The 16,735-nt window shown below is 37.5% G+C and overlaps 3 protein-coding genes across 11 annotated transcripts; all 3 read left to right on the top strand.

Annotated features, from left to right (window-relative positions):
• The first annotated feature begins 2,361 nt into the window (after nt 1–2,361).
• LOC104816412 (DNA gyrase subunit B, chloroplastic) lies at nt 2,362–10,119 on the top strand. Of its 4 annotated transcripts, none has more exons than XM_010545229.1 (21): nt 2,362–2,587; nt 3,078–3,225; nt 3,438–3,518; nt 3,600–3,713; nt 4,109–4,165; nt 4,669–4,770; nt 5,136–5,286; nt 5,379–5,455; nt 5,639–5,749; nt 6,113–6,183; nt 6,469–6,610; nt 7,019–7,117; nt 7,244–7,372; nt 7,617–7,731; nt 7,887–7,954; nt 8,486–8,599; nt 8,685–8,801; nt 8,899–8,952; nt 9,051–9,156; nt 9,368–9,498; nt 9,590–10,119. In XM_010545229.1, exons 1-21 carry the CDS (start codon nt 2,439–2,441, stop codon nt 9,599–9,601), a joined length of 2,148 nt encoding a protein of 715 aa, XP_010543531.1. In that variant the 5' UTR covers nt 2,362–2,438; the 3' UTR covers nt 9,602–10,119. The 4 variants fall into 4 exon arrangements, with proteins under 4 accessions (XP_010543531.1, XP_010543532.1, XP_010543530.1 ...); XM_010545230.1 differs by having other exon boundaries at nt 9,571–10,119; XM_010545228.1 differs by having other exon boundaries at nt 2,363–2,587; nt 9,761–10,119.
• A 243-nt stretch (nt 10,120–10,362) lies between these two features.
• Nucleotides 10,363–12,190, top strand: LOC104816411 (reticulon-like protein B8). Of its 2 annotated transcripts, none has more exons than XM_010545227.1 (6): nt 10,363–10,472; nt 10,649–10,830; nt 10,919–11,099; nt 11,193–11,337; nt 11,666–11,735; nt 11,863–12,190. In XM_010545227.1, exons 2-6 carry the CDS (start codon nt 10,653–10,655, stop codon nt 12,021–12,023), a joined length of 735 nt encoding a protein of 244 aa, XP_010543529.1. In that variant the 5' UTR covers nt 10,363–10,472; nt 10,649–10,652; the 3' UTR covers nt 12,024–12,190. The 2 variants fall into 2 exon arrangements, with proteins under 2 accessions (XP_010543529.1, XP_010543528.1); XM_010545226.1 differs by having other exon boundaries at nt 10,366–10,472; nt 10,632–10,830.
• A 567-nt stretch (nt 12,191–12,757) lies between these two features.
• On the top strand, nt 12,758–16,726 carry LOC104816410. Of its 5 annotated transcripts, none has more exons than XM_010545223.2 (9): nt 12,758–12,865; nt 13,628–13,709; nt 13,888–13,993; nt 14,430–14,612; nt 14,907–15,404; nt 15,569–15,619; nt 15,828–15,905; nt 16,321–16,356; nt 16,671–16,726. In XM_010545223.2, the coding sequence occupies exons 2-7, from the start codon at nt 13,662–13,664 to the stop codon at nt 15,890–15,892; spliced, it is 951 nt and encodes a 316-aa protein (XP_010543525.1). In that variant the 5' UTR covers nt 12,758–12,865; nt 13,628–13,661; the 3' UTR covers nt 15,893–15,905; nt 16,321–16,356; nt 16,671–16,726. The 5 variants fall into 5 exon arrangements, 3 of the variants coding, with proteins under 3 accessions (XP_010543525.1, XP_010543527.1, XP_010543524.1); XR_772289.2 differs by lacking the exon at nt 16,671–16,726 and adding an exon at nt 15,979–16,042 and having other exon boundaries at nt 12,759–12,865; nt 16,321–16,349; XM_010545225.2 differs by lacking the exons at nt 16,321–16,356; nt 16,671–16,726 and adding an exon at nt 16,043–16,288 and having other exon boundaries at nt 12,759–12,865.
• The last annotated feature ends 9 nt before the right edge of the window (nt 16,727–16,735 follow it).

Raw genomic sequence — 16,735 nt, 5'->3', positions numbered from 1 at the left:
GCAACAACACCACAGAGAGAGATAGAAAGAGATAGAAAGAGAGAGAGGAGTGTGTGGAAATGAGGAAGATATCAGATGAGAGCTTACGAGAGCCACACCCGCCTCTTCTCCTCTCTTTGTCTCTCTCTCTCTCTCTGCTTCTTATTTCACAAGTCACTTTTTCTCCGGTCATAGATAAGAGGAAAAATAAGAAAGGCGTATTTTTCCGAGATTCTTTGACCCTAAGGGCATTTCCGGTATTGAATGTGAGACGCTCCTCAGTTTCCATTTTCATTTGTGCTAACGGTCAGAATTCTGCAAACAGAATCTTTGGCCCACATGTGGAACCGGTTCAGTTATGATTTGACGGTTTGGTTACTGAACCGGAATTCAATCAATTGGATCAAAGAATAAACAAATCCCCTTCAACATTCCCCTGATAATTAATTGTATCTTTTTGTAGTAGTTGGTGATTTTACCAGCAATCTCCTCATGATTTCTATTCTATTTTTTTCTCACGTTTTCTTTTCATTTTCTCAATATTTTTTATTTGATTTTAAAAACATTATGTATATTGTTTTTCAATTTTTATTCATTTTTATGAACCAAAATGTTTCATATAAAAACTATTATCCATTAAACATTTAAAGAAACTTTTAATGATTCCTATTATCCATCTATTAAAACAAATCGTTAATTATCAATTTTCTCTTAAACTTTTAGTGTTTTTTGGCACATTCATTTTCCTAATTTTAGTTTAGCGTATTTTTTATTTTCATATTTAAGATTTTTTTTTTCAGTACATATATCTTGTAATTTTTTTTTTAAGGATAATCTATTTATTTATTTATGAGGTGAGTTTGTTTGTGTGGCTGGAAAATGGACTTGCATTTGTGAGAGAGAGCGAGGCTTTTGTCCTTAAGATCGTCTTAAAGGCCACCGTTTTTTGCCCTTTCAAAGCTTAGCCCCTTCTTGGATTTGTGGGACCCACGCAAAGTTTTTTTTTATTTCATATTTTTTTCCGTTTGGGGGTTGTCTGGTGATAAGTGAGAGCGCCTATCTCCGCTGTCTTATCACATTCTTTGTTCAAAGTTCAAACCGAAATGTTTCTCGCCCGGAATCCGATTGTGTTTTTGTTTTAGATCTAATAACACGATTATATATATATATATAATTTTTTTATTAAATAAGATGATTATTGAGTATAACTGTTTGGCCCGCGAACAAATCTATTCTATATTTGGATAATTCGATCAATTAATATAAATTACTCATTGACAGTGATCAAATGAAACACTATATTACCAATAGATTTCCATGATCCCCATATCACATCGAGTCACTCCATATAATTCATCCCAACATATATATATATATATATATATATATAACACGATCGTCATCTCAGATTTTTGAATGTTCTTTTGCCAATAAATATTATATTTTAAAAAAATATGTATTAGTATAAATATTATAGATATTTTCTTATTATTTTTTAAATTAAACCATTTTTTAGTCAATGTACGATGAAGGCTATATATATATATGAATTTGTGTGTGTGAAAAAGAACAAATAACATTGTGCTACGTATGAGAATCCCCCAATTCTATTGGTTTGAGAGGGTCTTTCCTGTAAACGAGGTCGTAGGTTCAACACCTAGAATATGGAGATTCCCCTTCTGCCACCTTCGGGTGTTTCACATCTCACGTGTGTATTGTATGGTCGTGCGCGTGGATCGGGATTAGTCTAGATCTTTGGATTTGGGATCATCCGATTATTTAAAAAAAAACATTGTGCTACGTGAATTTAATTGTGCCAAGAATCTCAACAGAAATCCGTGGAAAAAATGCGGGAATCCACTATTACCACCCAACTTGTGAGATTATTCACATCCATATCTTGGAGAATCGTTTCTAAACCGGTTATGGTTTGTGTACGAAATGTAGAACTCGACCGGATCAAATAAAATTCAATTACATTTCAATAAATTCTTGTCTACAAAACTGAATTATCTATTATTTTTTACAATTGAGAATTTATTTTATAGTAGTTTTCAATTTGTTATTTGAAAATTTTTATGTCCGAATTCAAAAAATATATTTATAGAGTTTTTGTCTTTTACTATGAAATGGATTAATTTATGCAAATAATTACATTTTACCAATTTATAAAATAAATCGATATTAAAGCTTCTTTTAATTCAATTTCATGTGCTCGAATATCATAAAAAGGTCGCCCGTATTCATAACGGTAAAATAATGGCCGGTTCTAATTCGACACGACAAAATGGGCGGCAAAATTCACCTTTTGCCCTTTAATTTTAATTAATTTTTTTAAAAGCGTATTGGAGAAAGGGGTAATATTTAGGGTTTATGTTCGTGTCTGAGGGAGGGCAGAAGGAGAAAAAAATCTGAAGCAGCAGTAAAAAAAAAAACCTTTCATTTTGGTAGCGTTGTCCATGGCGCTTCTTCGAAGACCTCCTTATCGTCACCTGTATCTTCATCTCATGGCTTCTCGTCATGGTCTTCTCTCTCACTCTCGTTCTCCTTCTCTTCCCCGTCAAATCTCCTCTCTCTCCTCTGCTTCACTTCTCTGCGCAAGACCCAGGTTCTTGCTCTCATTTCTTCTCTCTTTTTTTTTTCCTTTTCTGTTTGTGGTTCTGGTGAAAACTGTTGGAGTAATAAAGAGAGGATCTTTGCATTCTTGGTGACGTATTTTGCTTCCAGGTTCTGAGAAATTCATGGGTTTTACTCGGTTTATCGATATTTGCAAGTTAATCTGTAGAAATTTTGTGTTTGGTGTCTGATGGAAATGGTGGAGTACACGGCAATCTAAATGATGCCACTCGCTTTCAGCTGCCGAGAGAGTATGTCTGCGTTTGGATATTTATGCGTTTCGATTGATTGACAAGAGCACCGATTACTTAAAAACTTTGATTTTTTCCCCATCCCGTCTTTTATCTTTCGTAAAGCCTTCATATGGAGGATGCATGCGTTCTGGTGTCCTAGACTTGATGAAATTTCCTACTTTACGGCAGAAATTCTGCTGCTTTGGCTGTTTAAAGTTACTCTCTGATTGAGTCATCCTGTGGGTTTAGGATAAATTTTCGGTTAACCAAGGTTTTGAGCTTGGGACTGGAACTAAGAAATGCAGTCTCACCAAGGTCCTTTATGTCATCAACCATCACCACTGAGGCTTTCCAGGAAACCAACACCTCTCAGGGTTACAGTTCCGAGCAAATTCAAGTAATTCTTACAATTATCCCTTTTTTTTCTTTGTTTAGTTTTGGATATTCAATTACCGGGATAGATTCATGAGAAACTGTAGTCAATATGCCATAAATAACAGGATTTGGTGCTTATATTCGCCAGGGAATATTCTTTTCTATCATGGATTCTTATGAGGTCTTGCCCGGAGTTTTGATTTTTGTATCACCAAATGTTTTATGATACCTTAGGTGCTGGAAGGCTTAGACCCTGTTAGGAAAAGGCCTGGAATGTATATTGGGAGCACTGGACCTCGTGGTTTGCACCATCTGGTAAATCGCTTTTCTTTCATGTCTCGTTGCTCTACTAGCTCCTGACAAGATATGATTCCAAATTTTCTGATGCACTTGTAGGTTTATGAGATACTTGACAATGCTATTGATGAGGCACAAGCTGGTTATGCTTCCAAGATAGACGTTGTTCTGCATCCGGATAATTCTGTGAGCATCACTGACAATGGGCGTGGGGTATGTTATCTGTTTGCTTATCAATCTGAGAGTTTACCGTTGAACATATGGGTTGGAGTTTCTGAGGCTGATATGACAATAGTAGGGTTAACGGGCCACCTGAGTCCTGATGCATTATCTAATCATGTTATTGAACTGTCGGTTCTGATATTCCTGTCTCTGCTTTTTCACATCCACCCCCATGGGTTGTGATAAAACAAAATACGTGAATACTACTCTATCCTTTTCATAAATTGGCTTTCCCCTTCTCTTTTTTCTGATAGCTTGCTTCATCATGATAGTGATAGAGGACCAGTAAAATTATTTTTGTGTTCATCTTGATGTCTTGATGGATATATCTTAGTCAAACTTCAGGAAATTTATGGCTGTTTAATTGATATATAACTGTCTTGCAGATTCCCACGGATTTGCATCCTGTGACGAGAAAATCTGCTTTGGAGACTGTCCTCACGGTATTGTCACTTGCATGATATACCTCTATTGTTTCCTCGTAATCAATAATGTATTACCTTAAAATTAGTGCTTGAAAAATCAAATTCAACACTGTTTAAATATACTGCACAGTAAAATTTTGAAGGGGAGCCTTGGTGCAACGGTTAAGGTGTTGCCGTTGTGACCTAAAGGTCATGGGTTGGAGTCCTGGAAGTAGCCTCTTGCAGAATATTCTGCAAGGTAAGGTTTGCCTACAATACACACTTATGGTGGGACCTTTCTCCGGACCCCGCTCAACGGGATGCTTTGTGTATCGGGCTGCCCTTTATTGCATAGTAAAAGTTTCATGGAAAAGATTGGGAACTCTTATTCATTTGTTTATGTATCCTGAAAATTTGTTCAAGATTGTATTTCTCTTGTATTTGTTCTATCACATATCTAAGGCATAGAATGCACCATTAGTGCATCACAGTCCTTTTCTCTTTAAACATGCAATCAATCAGTCTTGATGGATATTGTGCAGATCCTACATGCAGGTGGCAAGTTTGGTGGTTCAAGTAGTGGCTACAGTGTCTCTGGTGGATTACACGGTGTGGGTTTATCAGTTGTGAATGCTTTGTCTGAGGTGTGTTTTAATCTTTAGTCATATTATTTCTTTCTCCCTTTTGGAAATTGGGAAATTTCTCTAGGCCCCTCTTTTTGGTTCTTATAAGATTGTTATTTCCCATCCCTTGGCTCCTATAAGATTGTTACATAAGGTTCTTTCGAACATTTTGTGCATATCCTTTGTTTTTGCATAGAAGGGAATCTAACTAGGAACAAATTTTCATGTGGGGAAGAACTGGAAACCTTGATTGTGGAACTGTTTCCAGGAAAAAAGAACAGAAAATACTTCTTGTTCATTATTGGGAAAAGGATTTGTCAGCTAGAGTTGTATTGGGAAAGACTTCAAGTTTGGCTTTGGGAATTAATGGAAATGAATGGTTGCAGGCACTAGATGTTATTGTTTGGAGGGATGGGATGGAATTTAAGCAACATTATTCTCGTGGAAAGCCCACAACAATACTTACATGTAATGTCCTCCCACCAGATTCAAAGAATGCTCAAGGGACACACATCAGGTTTTGGCCGGACAAAGAAGGTTTTGCCCGTTTTTAACTCTTCTTCTCCTTTTTTCCTCTCAGAGATAAGATTTTTTGATTAATTTTCCTACTGGAACAAACTATTTTCCAGTGTTCACAACTGCAATTCAGTTCGACCATAACACTATTGCTGGACGTATTAGGGAACTTGCTTTTCTGAACCCAAAGGTGAGCTGATTACTAAACAAAAGGGAGACCATGATAAATTCTTTTCATATTTTATCATCTTATTTTTTTTATTGTTTCCATTAGCATTCTTTCAATTTGTTCCTTTAAAAAGTTCTCGATTTGCAGAAGCCAATTTTCTGTTATCATTTTGTTATAATCCAGGCTTTGTATTTATGGTTGCAGGTTACGATCACTCTGAAAAAGGAGGATGATGATCATGAAAAGGACCTGTATGCTGAATATTTTTATGCTGGAGGATTAATTGAATATGTTAGTTGGCTAAATACTGATAAGGTGAGGCTTTGCACCTAAGGTCGCTTCTTATATTTCTATTAAGCCTCTGGTTTTTATGTACCTATTAGGCGTATTAAGATTTTTAAGTGTGCTGAATTACTTGAGAGATGGAAAGTTGTGATGCGAACAAATGAAATGTCCTGGTATCAGATGTTTTCCTTCTCAGCCAGCTTTAGAGTTGGCAGTATACATTGAACAATATTTTCCAAGTAGTCCATTTCTGTTGAGGGCTCTATCCTAGCATGCAAACGGAACTTATATCAACTTTCTTTCATGCATGTCTCTGTTACCATTGTCGGTATATTCTATGTCTTTTTATCATCTGTCAGCTTGGAAAGAGTAATTGTCAAATCTTTTGTGCAGAAACCGCTTCATGATGTGCTAGGTTTCAGAAAAGAGATACATGGTACAACCATTGACGTTGCACTCCAATGGTATGTTGCTGTTACTGGCTCCATACCTGTTGGACTATTCAATCCTATTGGAATACAGGAGATAATCAGGCTGTCTTTATAATAAAATGACATAATTGTAGTACTAGGTTTTCTGTTTAATGGTATGTTCTTATCTCTTTACTGGACTCAAAAAACGGGTTATATTATATCTGGAGGTCCTTTTTATGCGGTGTAAGTATCTGCATACAGTATAGTAATTCTAAAGAAGTATTGACTACCCTTGTGTGATTTAATCTCAATTCTCTTGGCTTAATATTGTACCAGGTGCTCAGATGCATATTCAGACACAATGCTGGGATATGCCAATAGTATTCGCACAATTGACGGTGGGACACATATAGACGGTGTAAAGGCTTCATTAACAAGAACCCTTAATAGCCTTGCAAAAAAGTCAAAGGTTGTCAAGGTATGACACCAGTAACCAACTTTGTCTTTTTTTAAGAATTTCTGTCTTACATTGATTTGGAGCATATTTTTCTTATGCTTTTCTCCTTTTTCATGAGAGTCTTGCTGACACTTGTGTAATGATATAGGTCAATAAATAAATTTTTCTCGTCTTCATTGATAAGGACTGAATTTGAACACCCGTAAATCTGCAGCACATGCTGTTGGTTTAGAATGTTCGTAACATTTCTGTGCTATTAAAGACAGTGAATGATGACTTATCCATGATATACAACTAGGAAAACGTGTCAGTTATAGATTCAGCATAAGATTAAGCATTTATCATCACCAACGTCAGGACTCGGGCAGGCATTGTTTCTATAAGATTTTCATTACCGGTTAAGTTGATTGCCATCGATTGTGTTTCCAGGAGAAAGATATTAACCTGAGCGGGGAACATGTCAGAGAGGGACTGACCTGCATTGTCTCGGTCAAAGTTCCTAATCCTGAGTTTGAAGGTCAAACAAAGGTAATTGAAGCCGTAATGATATTTTACTTTTTTTTTTAATAATGATCTCCAGGCAACAGCAGTAAATTTTGATGGCATTCTTTAAATATTTTCTTGCCGCTAATTTTCTGTCTCCTAACCCTCAAGACAAGATTAGGAAATCCAGAGGTGAGAAAAATTGTTGACCAATCCGTTCAAGAGTACCTGACAGAGTATCTGGAGTTGCATCCTGATGTACTTGAGAGCATCATTTCCAAATCCCTGAATGCTTACAAGGTACATTATCGATGAACCAGCCCGTGCTTCTGCATCTTTTCTGCATAGATGCACTCAAACACTGGAGTGAAATGTTTTTTATCCCTTGAAAATGGTAGCACAGTTAAGGACTGGTAATCTATACATACTGATTTCTCAGATATGTAATCATCCTTCATGTAACACTCGGCTGTTTTACCTATTAAGATGTGTCAGTTTCCATGTTTTAACCACATGACCAGTGATGTGACGCTTTCATTTTTAGGCTGCTTTGGCTGCCAAGAGGGCAAGGGAGTTGGTCAGATCAAAAACCGTCCTGAAATCATCTTCCCTTCCAGGGAAATTGGCTGATTGCTCATCGCCAAATCCTGAAGAATCTGGTATGTCTTTGCCTGCACGAGAAAAAAACATTATTAAAGTTTTATAAATTTATACGAGAAAGTGAGGGGTAGAAAAAAGTAAAAAAGTGGTTATGATTTGTGAGCTGTCTGGTTTAGTTCAAGCTATAACATATTTTTCTTCCCAATGTCTCCAGAAATTTTTATAGTTGAAGGAGATTCAGCTGGTGGCAGTGCTAAACAGGGTCGTGACAGGCGGTTCCAGGTAACCTGCTTCTGATTTTGTCGGATTTGGACAAAGATCTGTCTTTTGACATATCCAATAGCTGATACCTCATTGTTAGGGCCAGGACCTCTCATATGAAGGTCTTCTGATCGACAATTACATGTTTTCTGTCGGACTCCCATCTGGTGCTTGGGATTTCCATAGTGTGTGAAGTTTCTCTCCTGTGTTTACGTATATCTGTTACGGCATATTAATGGCTCCTATTGAGTATGCCAATATGTAATCAACTAAGAGACATTGTTTGGCTGGATTCTTCTGGTATGGAGACATTATTTGGGGAAATGTCACAAAAGGGTACTGATGGAACCCATAATATGTAGTTTGCTCTGACAATGGTAGAAGCCATTTTTTGTTTCACTTGTCTTTTGCAAAATTTGCAGACTCATATCGAGGTTTATCTAGTAGCAAACAGAACGGCCCATATGTTATCTTGATCATTTTGGACAAGTTAAAAGCACAAAGAGATTGTAGTCATAGCGAATTGATGCATCCTATGTTTGATCTTTCTAGGCAATTCTTCCTTTAAGAGGTAAAATCTTGAACATTGAAAGAAAGGATGAAGCAGCCATGTACAAGAACGAAGAAATCCAAAATCTAATTCTGGGCCTTGGCCTTGGAGTTAAGGTAACAATACCCTTTCTCCATCATTGTCCTTTTCTTTCTTTTGAGTATGTTGTAAACTTGATCTGTTTGATCATCTTTTCTTCAGGGGGAGGATTTTAAGAAGGAAAATTTACGGTACCATAAAATTATCATCTTAACAGATGCAGATGTTGATGGTGCACATATCCGGACGCTTCTATTGACCTTTTTCTACAGATATCAGGTATATCGGTTCATGATTTTAAAAGAGCAAAATGGACCTTTAGATGCCCAGTGGAGTTAATATGGTCATGGAACTGACATGACAGTTCTTTCTACAGAGATCTTTGTTCGAAGAGGGTTGCATTTACGTCGGTGTTCCACCCCTTTACAAAGTAAGTCTTAGCCCTGCAGCAGTTTTTGATGCTTTAGATCTATGCTTTTAGTTGGATGGGGCCATTTTTTTATGCGGGTTCTCTCTGGAATTGACCAGGTTGAGAGGGGAAAACATGCACACTATTGCTATGATGATGCAGATCTTAGAAAGCTGCTTGCATCCTTCCCTGCTAATGCATCATACAACATTCAAAGGTTCAAAGGTAAAATATATCAAACTGAAGCTTGAGTTTGTTTCTGAAAAATATATCAAAATGATGCAAGGCACAACACGCATATTATGACTTTCTGAAAAAGATGTTAAGAGGAAATCAAACTTTATCTATAAGCTTAACTTGAGCCACCTCTGGTTTCGTGGCAGATTATGGTTGTAGTCCCTGTGAGATTTCTGATGTTCCTGTGATGCTCTATCAGGTTTAGGAGAGATGATGCCTGAACAGCTGTGGGAGACAACCATGGATCCAGACAAAAGGCTACTGAAGCAGCTAGTGGTCGAGGATGCAGCTGAAGCTAATGTTGTCTTCTCCTCTCTAATGGGTTCACGGGTAAGTAGATACTTTGTTTCGTATAAATAAACAAGTTTCCATGAGAAACATTACGAGAGAATTTAATGGTAGGAATAATTCTGTTCATGAGATGTCTGGATAACAAGATGGTTCAAACAAATGAAGCCACAATGCCTTGAATGGATGGATCAACCCGCAACGGATCAAAATGGATGAGCACTCAGCAAAATCTCTGTCTATCTTATTCGGGGAGAGAGGATCTTTTAACGCTCCTTCTGCCCGTGGGTTTTGTCTGTTTCAGGTCGATGCCAGGAAGGAACTCATTCAGAGCTCTGCAACTAGGATCAATCTGGAGCATCTCGATATCTAGCAGAAAGCCACAACCAAGGCCCCGGGCATGAGGGTTCGTTCATCTGTATAATTAGATCCAAAAGGAAGAGACTTTGGGGGGTAGGGGACATTGTGCTATTGGCGAAAGCTTAGATTATGAGTCTTGCGGCCTTTCTGGGAAACAGAACCACCATTCGTCCTTCACTTGGAAAAATTCCTGCCGTTTTGATGTATTCTGTGGCCATTCAGTTTTTTTTTTTTTTTTGGTAAAGCTCTTGTTTTCATGAAAATCAAAAGAGAATTTTGCATTCAACACAGGCATTTCTAGTTCTTGAAAACTCTTTATTAAGAAGATTAAACACATTTTTTTAATTTAATATCAACACAGTTTTTATTTTTTGGTAATATAAAAGTAAATTAACAAACAAGTAGATTGTACTTGCGTAGACACGTGAAAAAGATGATGAATCAGAATCCCACGCTGTTGCAGATTTGATTTGTAAGGCCCTTGAAACCAACCAACCCGGATGTGTTCCTTCGGAAATAAATAAATAAATAATTGAAAGTCATGTTTTTTCCTACAAAGGTTCTTCCTTTTTTCTCTTTTTACCCACAAAAAATATCCATTGGTGAAATTCACAGGACAGAGAGTTCCTCCTCCTCCACGCTTTCAACTTCCTAAGGTTTGTGCTTCTTCTTCTTTATCTCCATGTTCCTCGTTGGCCTGCGCTTTCATGAACTTCACTCGTACTTTTTATCTTCCCTGGATTTTCTAATACGTCTACGCCTTTGCTTCTGCTGTCCAAATTCTGGGTTTTTCTTGTTTCTATCTCAAAATCAAGATTTGGGGTTTTGATAGAATCATGACTGAGAAATTCATAGTGGAGAATGTGCTGAGCGAACTGGTGGAAACCATCTCCGAGAGCGTTCAGAAGAACAACCATGGGTCATTTTTCGGGCAGGAAGAGACAGTCTCTTCTGGTTTCAGCCGGTTGTTTGGTCGTCAGAAGTCGATTCATCATGTCTTAGGGGGTGGAAAATGTAGGTTTGATTTTACATAAACACCTATATATGAGCTCTTATTCTGTGTTGATTTGGTTTCATCTGAATTCTCCTGTAATTTCTTCAGCTGCTGATGTATTGTTGTGGAGGAACAAGAAGATCTCAGCGAGTGTCCTCATGGGAGCAACTGTGATCTGGGTGCTCTTCGAATGGATCAATTTCCACTTTCTGAGCCTCGTATGCTTCGCCCTCTTGCTTGGCATGATTGCTCAGTTTGTGTGGTGCAATGCCTCGGCTTTTCTGAATCGGTAACTAGAAAATGCTTCAGACAATCTTTCCATTCTTTGGTTTCATCTGAATGCCAGACAATGTTAAAGATTGGATCTTCATGTTTGGAACAGATCATCATCATCTAGAGTGCCTAGGCTTGTTCTCCCAGATGAGTTCTTTGCGAATCTTGGCAAGGCTTTTGGGACAGAGATTAACCGTGGTTTGGTCTTCCTTCAAGATATAGCTTGCAGAGGGAATTTGAAGCAATTCCTTGTGGTATGTAACTTTATTTTCTTCCTGGATTCCTTCGAGTAAAAGAAGAAAGAAGAAAACCATGTGTGTTATTATCTAATGTCCCCACATGAATCACATCTCATCAGACACCGGGTTTTTCTTTCCTGTTTGTTGCTAATCAGTAAAGTGGGCGCGTAGCCATTGCAGAACTGAGTCTGTAAACCATGTAGTTTTGTAAAGGGCTAACCTTTAAGCATTTGGTTAGCCCTCCTGCTTCACATTCAGTACTCCTCTCCATTATCTTAAAGAGTATTTGACCCGAAAGAGCAATGGATGTGGGTGCGTTAACGATCAGTACTAATGATCTCAGGCCGTGGCTGGATTGTGGGCAGCGGCAATCATTGGTAGCTGGTGCAATTTCTTGACTGTTTTATACGTCGGTGAGTTCCCTTCTCTCTTGATATGAGATTCTACTTTGATACAATGCTTCCCCTCAACAAGGAGAGATGGCACATGAACACAGATTTATTTCTCAAAAGGACAACAACTGTTGTTTATTCTTTGAAGGGTTTGTGGCGGCTCATGTGTTGCCAGTGATGTACGAGAGATACGAAGACCAAGTGGATGGGTTTGTGTACAGTGTGACCGGGAAAGTTCAGAATCATTACAAGAAACTCGACTCTGGTTTTCTCGGGAGGGGAAAGCTTGTTTCCATGAAACATGACTGACTCACTCAGTGTCTTCTTTCTTCAGAACCCATTTGTGCTTTCACTCTGTATACATGTATGTATACATGTACGTATGCATGTATGCATGCATGCATGTTCATGTGGACTTGTATTGGATAATCGTATTTGAAACCTAATTGCATTGGATATCACTTGTGTTATGATCATACATATATGCAAGTGAACGTGTTCTTGTTGAGGACTTAAAATGTGAAATGCGACCAGTAGATCTCATAAAATGATATAATTCATGATTTTGTATTTGGAAAATTAACTTCAAAATTCATGGAAAGTTACTTTGTTGAATTTCTTATATTGTGAATAATTTAAATTTAAATACGTTGTATTTAAATAGAAATCATCTCAATTTTTTTTATTTTTTTGTTGTTTTATTAATTGCATTTCATCTGGTAGTATCCAACTGTTTAATTCATCAATCCTCTTTTAAGTTTGATATTTACATACATATACATATACATATACATATATATGTATATATATATTTCTTCTTTCATTCATAATAAAATTTGTTTAATACAAATTATCAACGATCAAAACACAAAAAGAACTATGTCGTTGACTAAAGTTTGACCTCCAACCATGATTTAGATTCGAATTTCGAATTATGAACTCGAATCCAAATAGTGGGACCCACTTTCCCTACGTTGTCCACGTGGCAGATTCCTGATCCACTGATATTAATAAATTAATAAAATAAAAAAGGAAAAAGGGGGCATACTTTCACGATCATCAAATCTCAATCTCTTCAAGTGAGGATCCTTTTTTTTTTGGAAACTTTCTCACGAAGATTTCTCTCGTGATTTCTCGGATTCGCGATCAAGGTATCTATTTGTTCGTTCTGATGTTTCGTGTTATTGTTTGATCCATTCAGTCTTTAGCTTAATCCAAGCCCTTCGGGGTTTCTCTGGCTGTTCTTGAATATATGTTTCTGTCTGTTTTTTTTTGCGTGTGATGCCGAGGAATAAGGTAGCCGTAATGAGAATCTATGTTATTTTTGGGTAATTGTTATCGTACGGTGATCGAGGAAGTCATGACTTCCTTTTGGAGGAAGAAATTTGTTATTTTGGTGCCATTTCCCATGAAAATAGCGAGACGGGTATTGGGTTTTTTAGTGCGTTTCTTATGGTTTTATGCCTCATTTTGCCCTAAATTTTGTCGTTTGATGATTTCGTTCCAGTTTTGTTATCATAGAGTGTTATTTGAAAATAGGGTTTTGTAGTTCTTATAGAAATTGTAATCCTCCAAGAAACGTCGAGATATTGATTATTTGATGCTTACGTACATGATTTTCCAAGCCATAAAGCTGTTTGTTTCTCGTCTCAGGCGTGCTTGTTAACTATTTAATCCTTATTGCGCTACTGAAGATCTTTCCTTTTTAGTATGTGAATGCATTAGGGTTGAGTTTTAGTCTCGATATTTTGAGATGGAACTTGTCAGTTTCTGAACAAGTAGGTTGATGTTCTGATAGATCAAAAGATATATTTGGTAATGGATATTATCTGTATTTTTTTCCAAGCCAAATGATTTCTTTCTCTGTCTGCTACACATTCTCATTGGTTATTCAAACCGCTTCTTCGTGATAGGAACAACAATTCTCTTTGCAAGCATTTGATCGACATGTCAAGTGGACCAGTGGGAAGGGTATTACGTCAAGATATACAGTTGGTAAGACATATGAATCAGGGATGCCGAGATTTGTTTCCTCGCCAGATATAATGGAGTTTGTCTTTCCTCAAATGTTTTTCTTCCTGGGATATTCTGTTTCTTTCTTCTGTCTTTGCGGAATAACCTTAACCTGAAGAAAGGCTTACTCTTTTTTCGGCTTGTTACTGTTCCATTGCAGGTTCAAAACCTTATAGAACGATGCCTCCAACTGTACATGAACCAGACAGAAGTTGTGGGCGCTCTACTGGAGCAGGCTAAGATAGAACCTGGTTTTACAGAGCTAGGTAGCCACCGTAGTCCTCTGTTCAGTTTTAAATGCATAGTGTTTAATGATGTAATCATCCACCTTACCTGTCTTCGATTTCGGTTTCTGTTTCCTTTTCTTTTATTGTGATCTATCAACATTGCTACTTGTTTAGTCCTGGGGGAAAAGTATTAAGATTGAGGTCCTGTAAAATAGGTTTTTGTTGTGAAGTATCGCATTGCGGTCTTATCTGTTAAAGAACCCAGTTAGGAGATGCTTACAAGGAATAGATGCAAGATACAGAATTGCGGCTCTATGACATTACCGAATACTAGTCGGTCAGGTTAATGAGAGGATAAGTGCGAGAATGAGAGTAGATGATCTATAGATCACCCTAATAGCAGAATTTATCACAGAGATTTGTGTCTACATGTTTGGATATGTTTGTCATTCTTGGGTTGATTTTTGGTCTACAGTTTGGCAGAAGCTTGAAGAAGAGAATCGGGAATTTTTCAAGGCTTATTATCTTAGGCTCATGGTGAAGCACCAGATAATGGAATTTAACAAGTTTCTTGAGGAACAAGTGGAACTCATGCGTCAGCTTCATCCAACTGGAGTTGCTTCTGTCCAAACTACAAATGGTTCTCATATTCAATCAGGTAACCGTTATTTGGAAGTAGAGGATCTTTAATTTGTCTTTCACTTGATTTTTTGTGTACGCCTTTTGGGGTTTCTTTTTATGAGATCAAGATTATGCCTTTCATAAGGCACTGCAGTCTAGTTGCGTATGATATATTATATATACGGCCTGTAGATTAGTTATCCTGCTTCAGCTTCCAATTCTCGAAACCTCTCCCTGTCCTACAGTCTCATGATTTTGTTCTTTGAGGTAGAAACTGGAGCAGTTATTATGAGATTATAGGCTTTATAACGTATTGCCGTACTATCTGTAGTGAATCAGAAGCAAGTATGCTATGCTCCAGATCACGCTGATCAATCCTTGAAGTCAGAAAATGCACAACATCCAAGGGCATCCTGTCTATCCAACACATTTCTCAACGAAGGAGGCTCATCGATGAATACAAATGTGCCACCTTCACCTTCTGTGGAAATGTCAAACCATGCTAGGAGAAGTGATGCTCCTCCAAACATGCTCTCCTCGCATGTAATGAACATGCCACTTATGCAAGGAATGAATGGAGGAATGATCAAACCCGAGGCTGGTTTTTCGACATGTGGTCAGTACATGTATGGTGGCGATCGGAATACTACCCTTGAAGCACATTCCAGAGTGGGAGATGCTTCCGTTGCACCTTTCAGCAACGAACCCAACACCCAAACCCTAAATGATCCTCTTCTTGATTCAGACACTTCTACTTTCGGGTTTTTAGGCCAAATTCCTCGGAACTTCAGCCTCTCTGATCTGACAGCCGACTTTCCCCAGAGTTCAGGTCCATCTCCATCTCTGATACAAATGCATACATGTGCATAAACATGGATGCAAAACCAAGTTTCCAGTTGTCTAAGAGGTTTATAAATTCTGAGGAACCCCATTCTTACTCAGCGGGAACTTACAATGCAGTGTTTAATGCCATTAATCGCCTTCTAATTTCAGACATTCTGGAGAGCTATGATAGGTCAACCTTCCTTCCGGGAGAATGCCAAGGTAAGCTTCTGAGACATCTATGAAGATAAAGAAACATACGAGTCGAGTACAAAGTCATACCGAGCTAGATCATCTTGAGAAAGTGCTGAAGCTGTCCTGACTTTGTAAATACTCTTGCAGAATCCAACTGGAAGAACTGAAACCCGGGTTTCTGATAGAGAGATTTGGACAGCTGAATGGCTGAGATTATTAGTATCTGTATTTGCAGGGGACAACAAGAGATTGGAGACAATATCTGAAGGCTTCAGTTACGAAAACCTCGGAAGTGACTGAGTTAAGGCAACAGGTAAGAGATGCATATTGGCTCCATTGTCATGGAGCTTGGTCGTGTTTTTTTTTTAAATATTTTTTCTTTGTAGAAAGTCGTCGTCATCATCATCATCATCATCATCTTCAACCTTCACACCGTGACTGTTGTTGCAGGTATTTTTTTTCCTCGACTTAGGAATGGCTTGTGTACAGAGAGGTTCTTAGAATCAACAAGCATAGCTTTTGGAATCTTTCAGTTTTTTTTTGTTCATTTCTTTTGTTAAATATAATATAAACTTAATACCCTATGCAAGGAGATTCTGTGTTTTATTCTTGCTCTATTAGACTTGTTCTGGATCCTTAGATTTCAACGTTATTTACTGTTTGGTAAGTTATTGTAAATTAAAATTTCATTTCTGATATTGTCTCCTCTATGATATTTGATTGGACAGATATTGGGAATTAATTTCATAATCTGGGTTACCCAGGTAAGCTTATTCTTTTACTTCGTTTTTAACAAATAAAGTCCTTTTAATAATTTATTAAATGTTTTAAAATTTATAACATTGTTATTAATTACCAAAGAAAGTAAAAGGAAAAGTGATAGTTTCATATTTTTTTCCCCTTTCCCATAAACAGATAGATAAATAATTGAACATGGAAATCAGGGTATGCAAGATTGGAGAATCTCTTTTTTTTTCATTCTTTCTTTCTAATTTAATTTGAGACTTAGGCTACATTTACCCAATTAGATTAAGACACGTGTCAGAGTGCAGTGGATAATATTTGTACCTTGCCGCAGGGTATCGCAATCCTTCATACATCAACTTCCAGCCAAACACCAGGAACCGAGAAACGCAGGAAAAT

Source organism: Tarenaya hassleriana, unplaced genomic scaffold (genome assembly GCF_000463585.1).
Source record: "Tarenaya hassleriana unplaced genomic scaffold, ASM46358v1 Cleome25, whole genome shotgun sequence".
NCBI lineage: Eukaryota > Viridiplantae > Streptophyta > Magnoliopsida > Brassicales > Cleomaceae > Tarenaya > Tarenaya hassleriana.
Note: the sequence above shows the minus strand (reverse complement) of the source record. Positions and strands in the feature narration are given on the sequence as shown.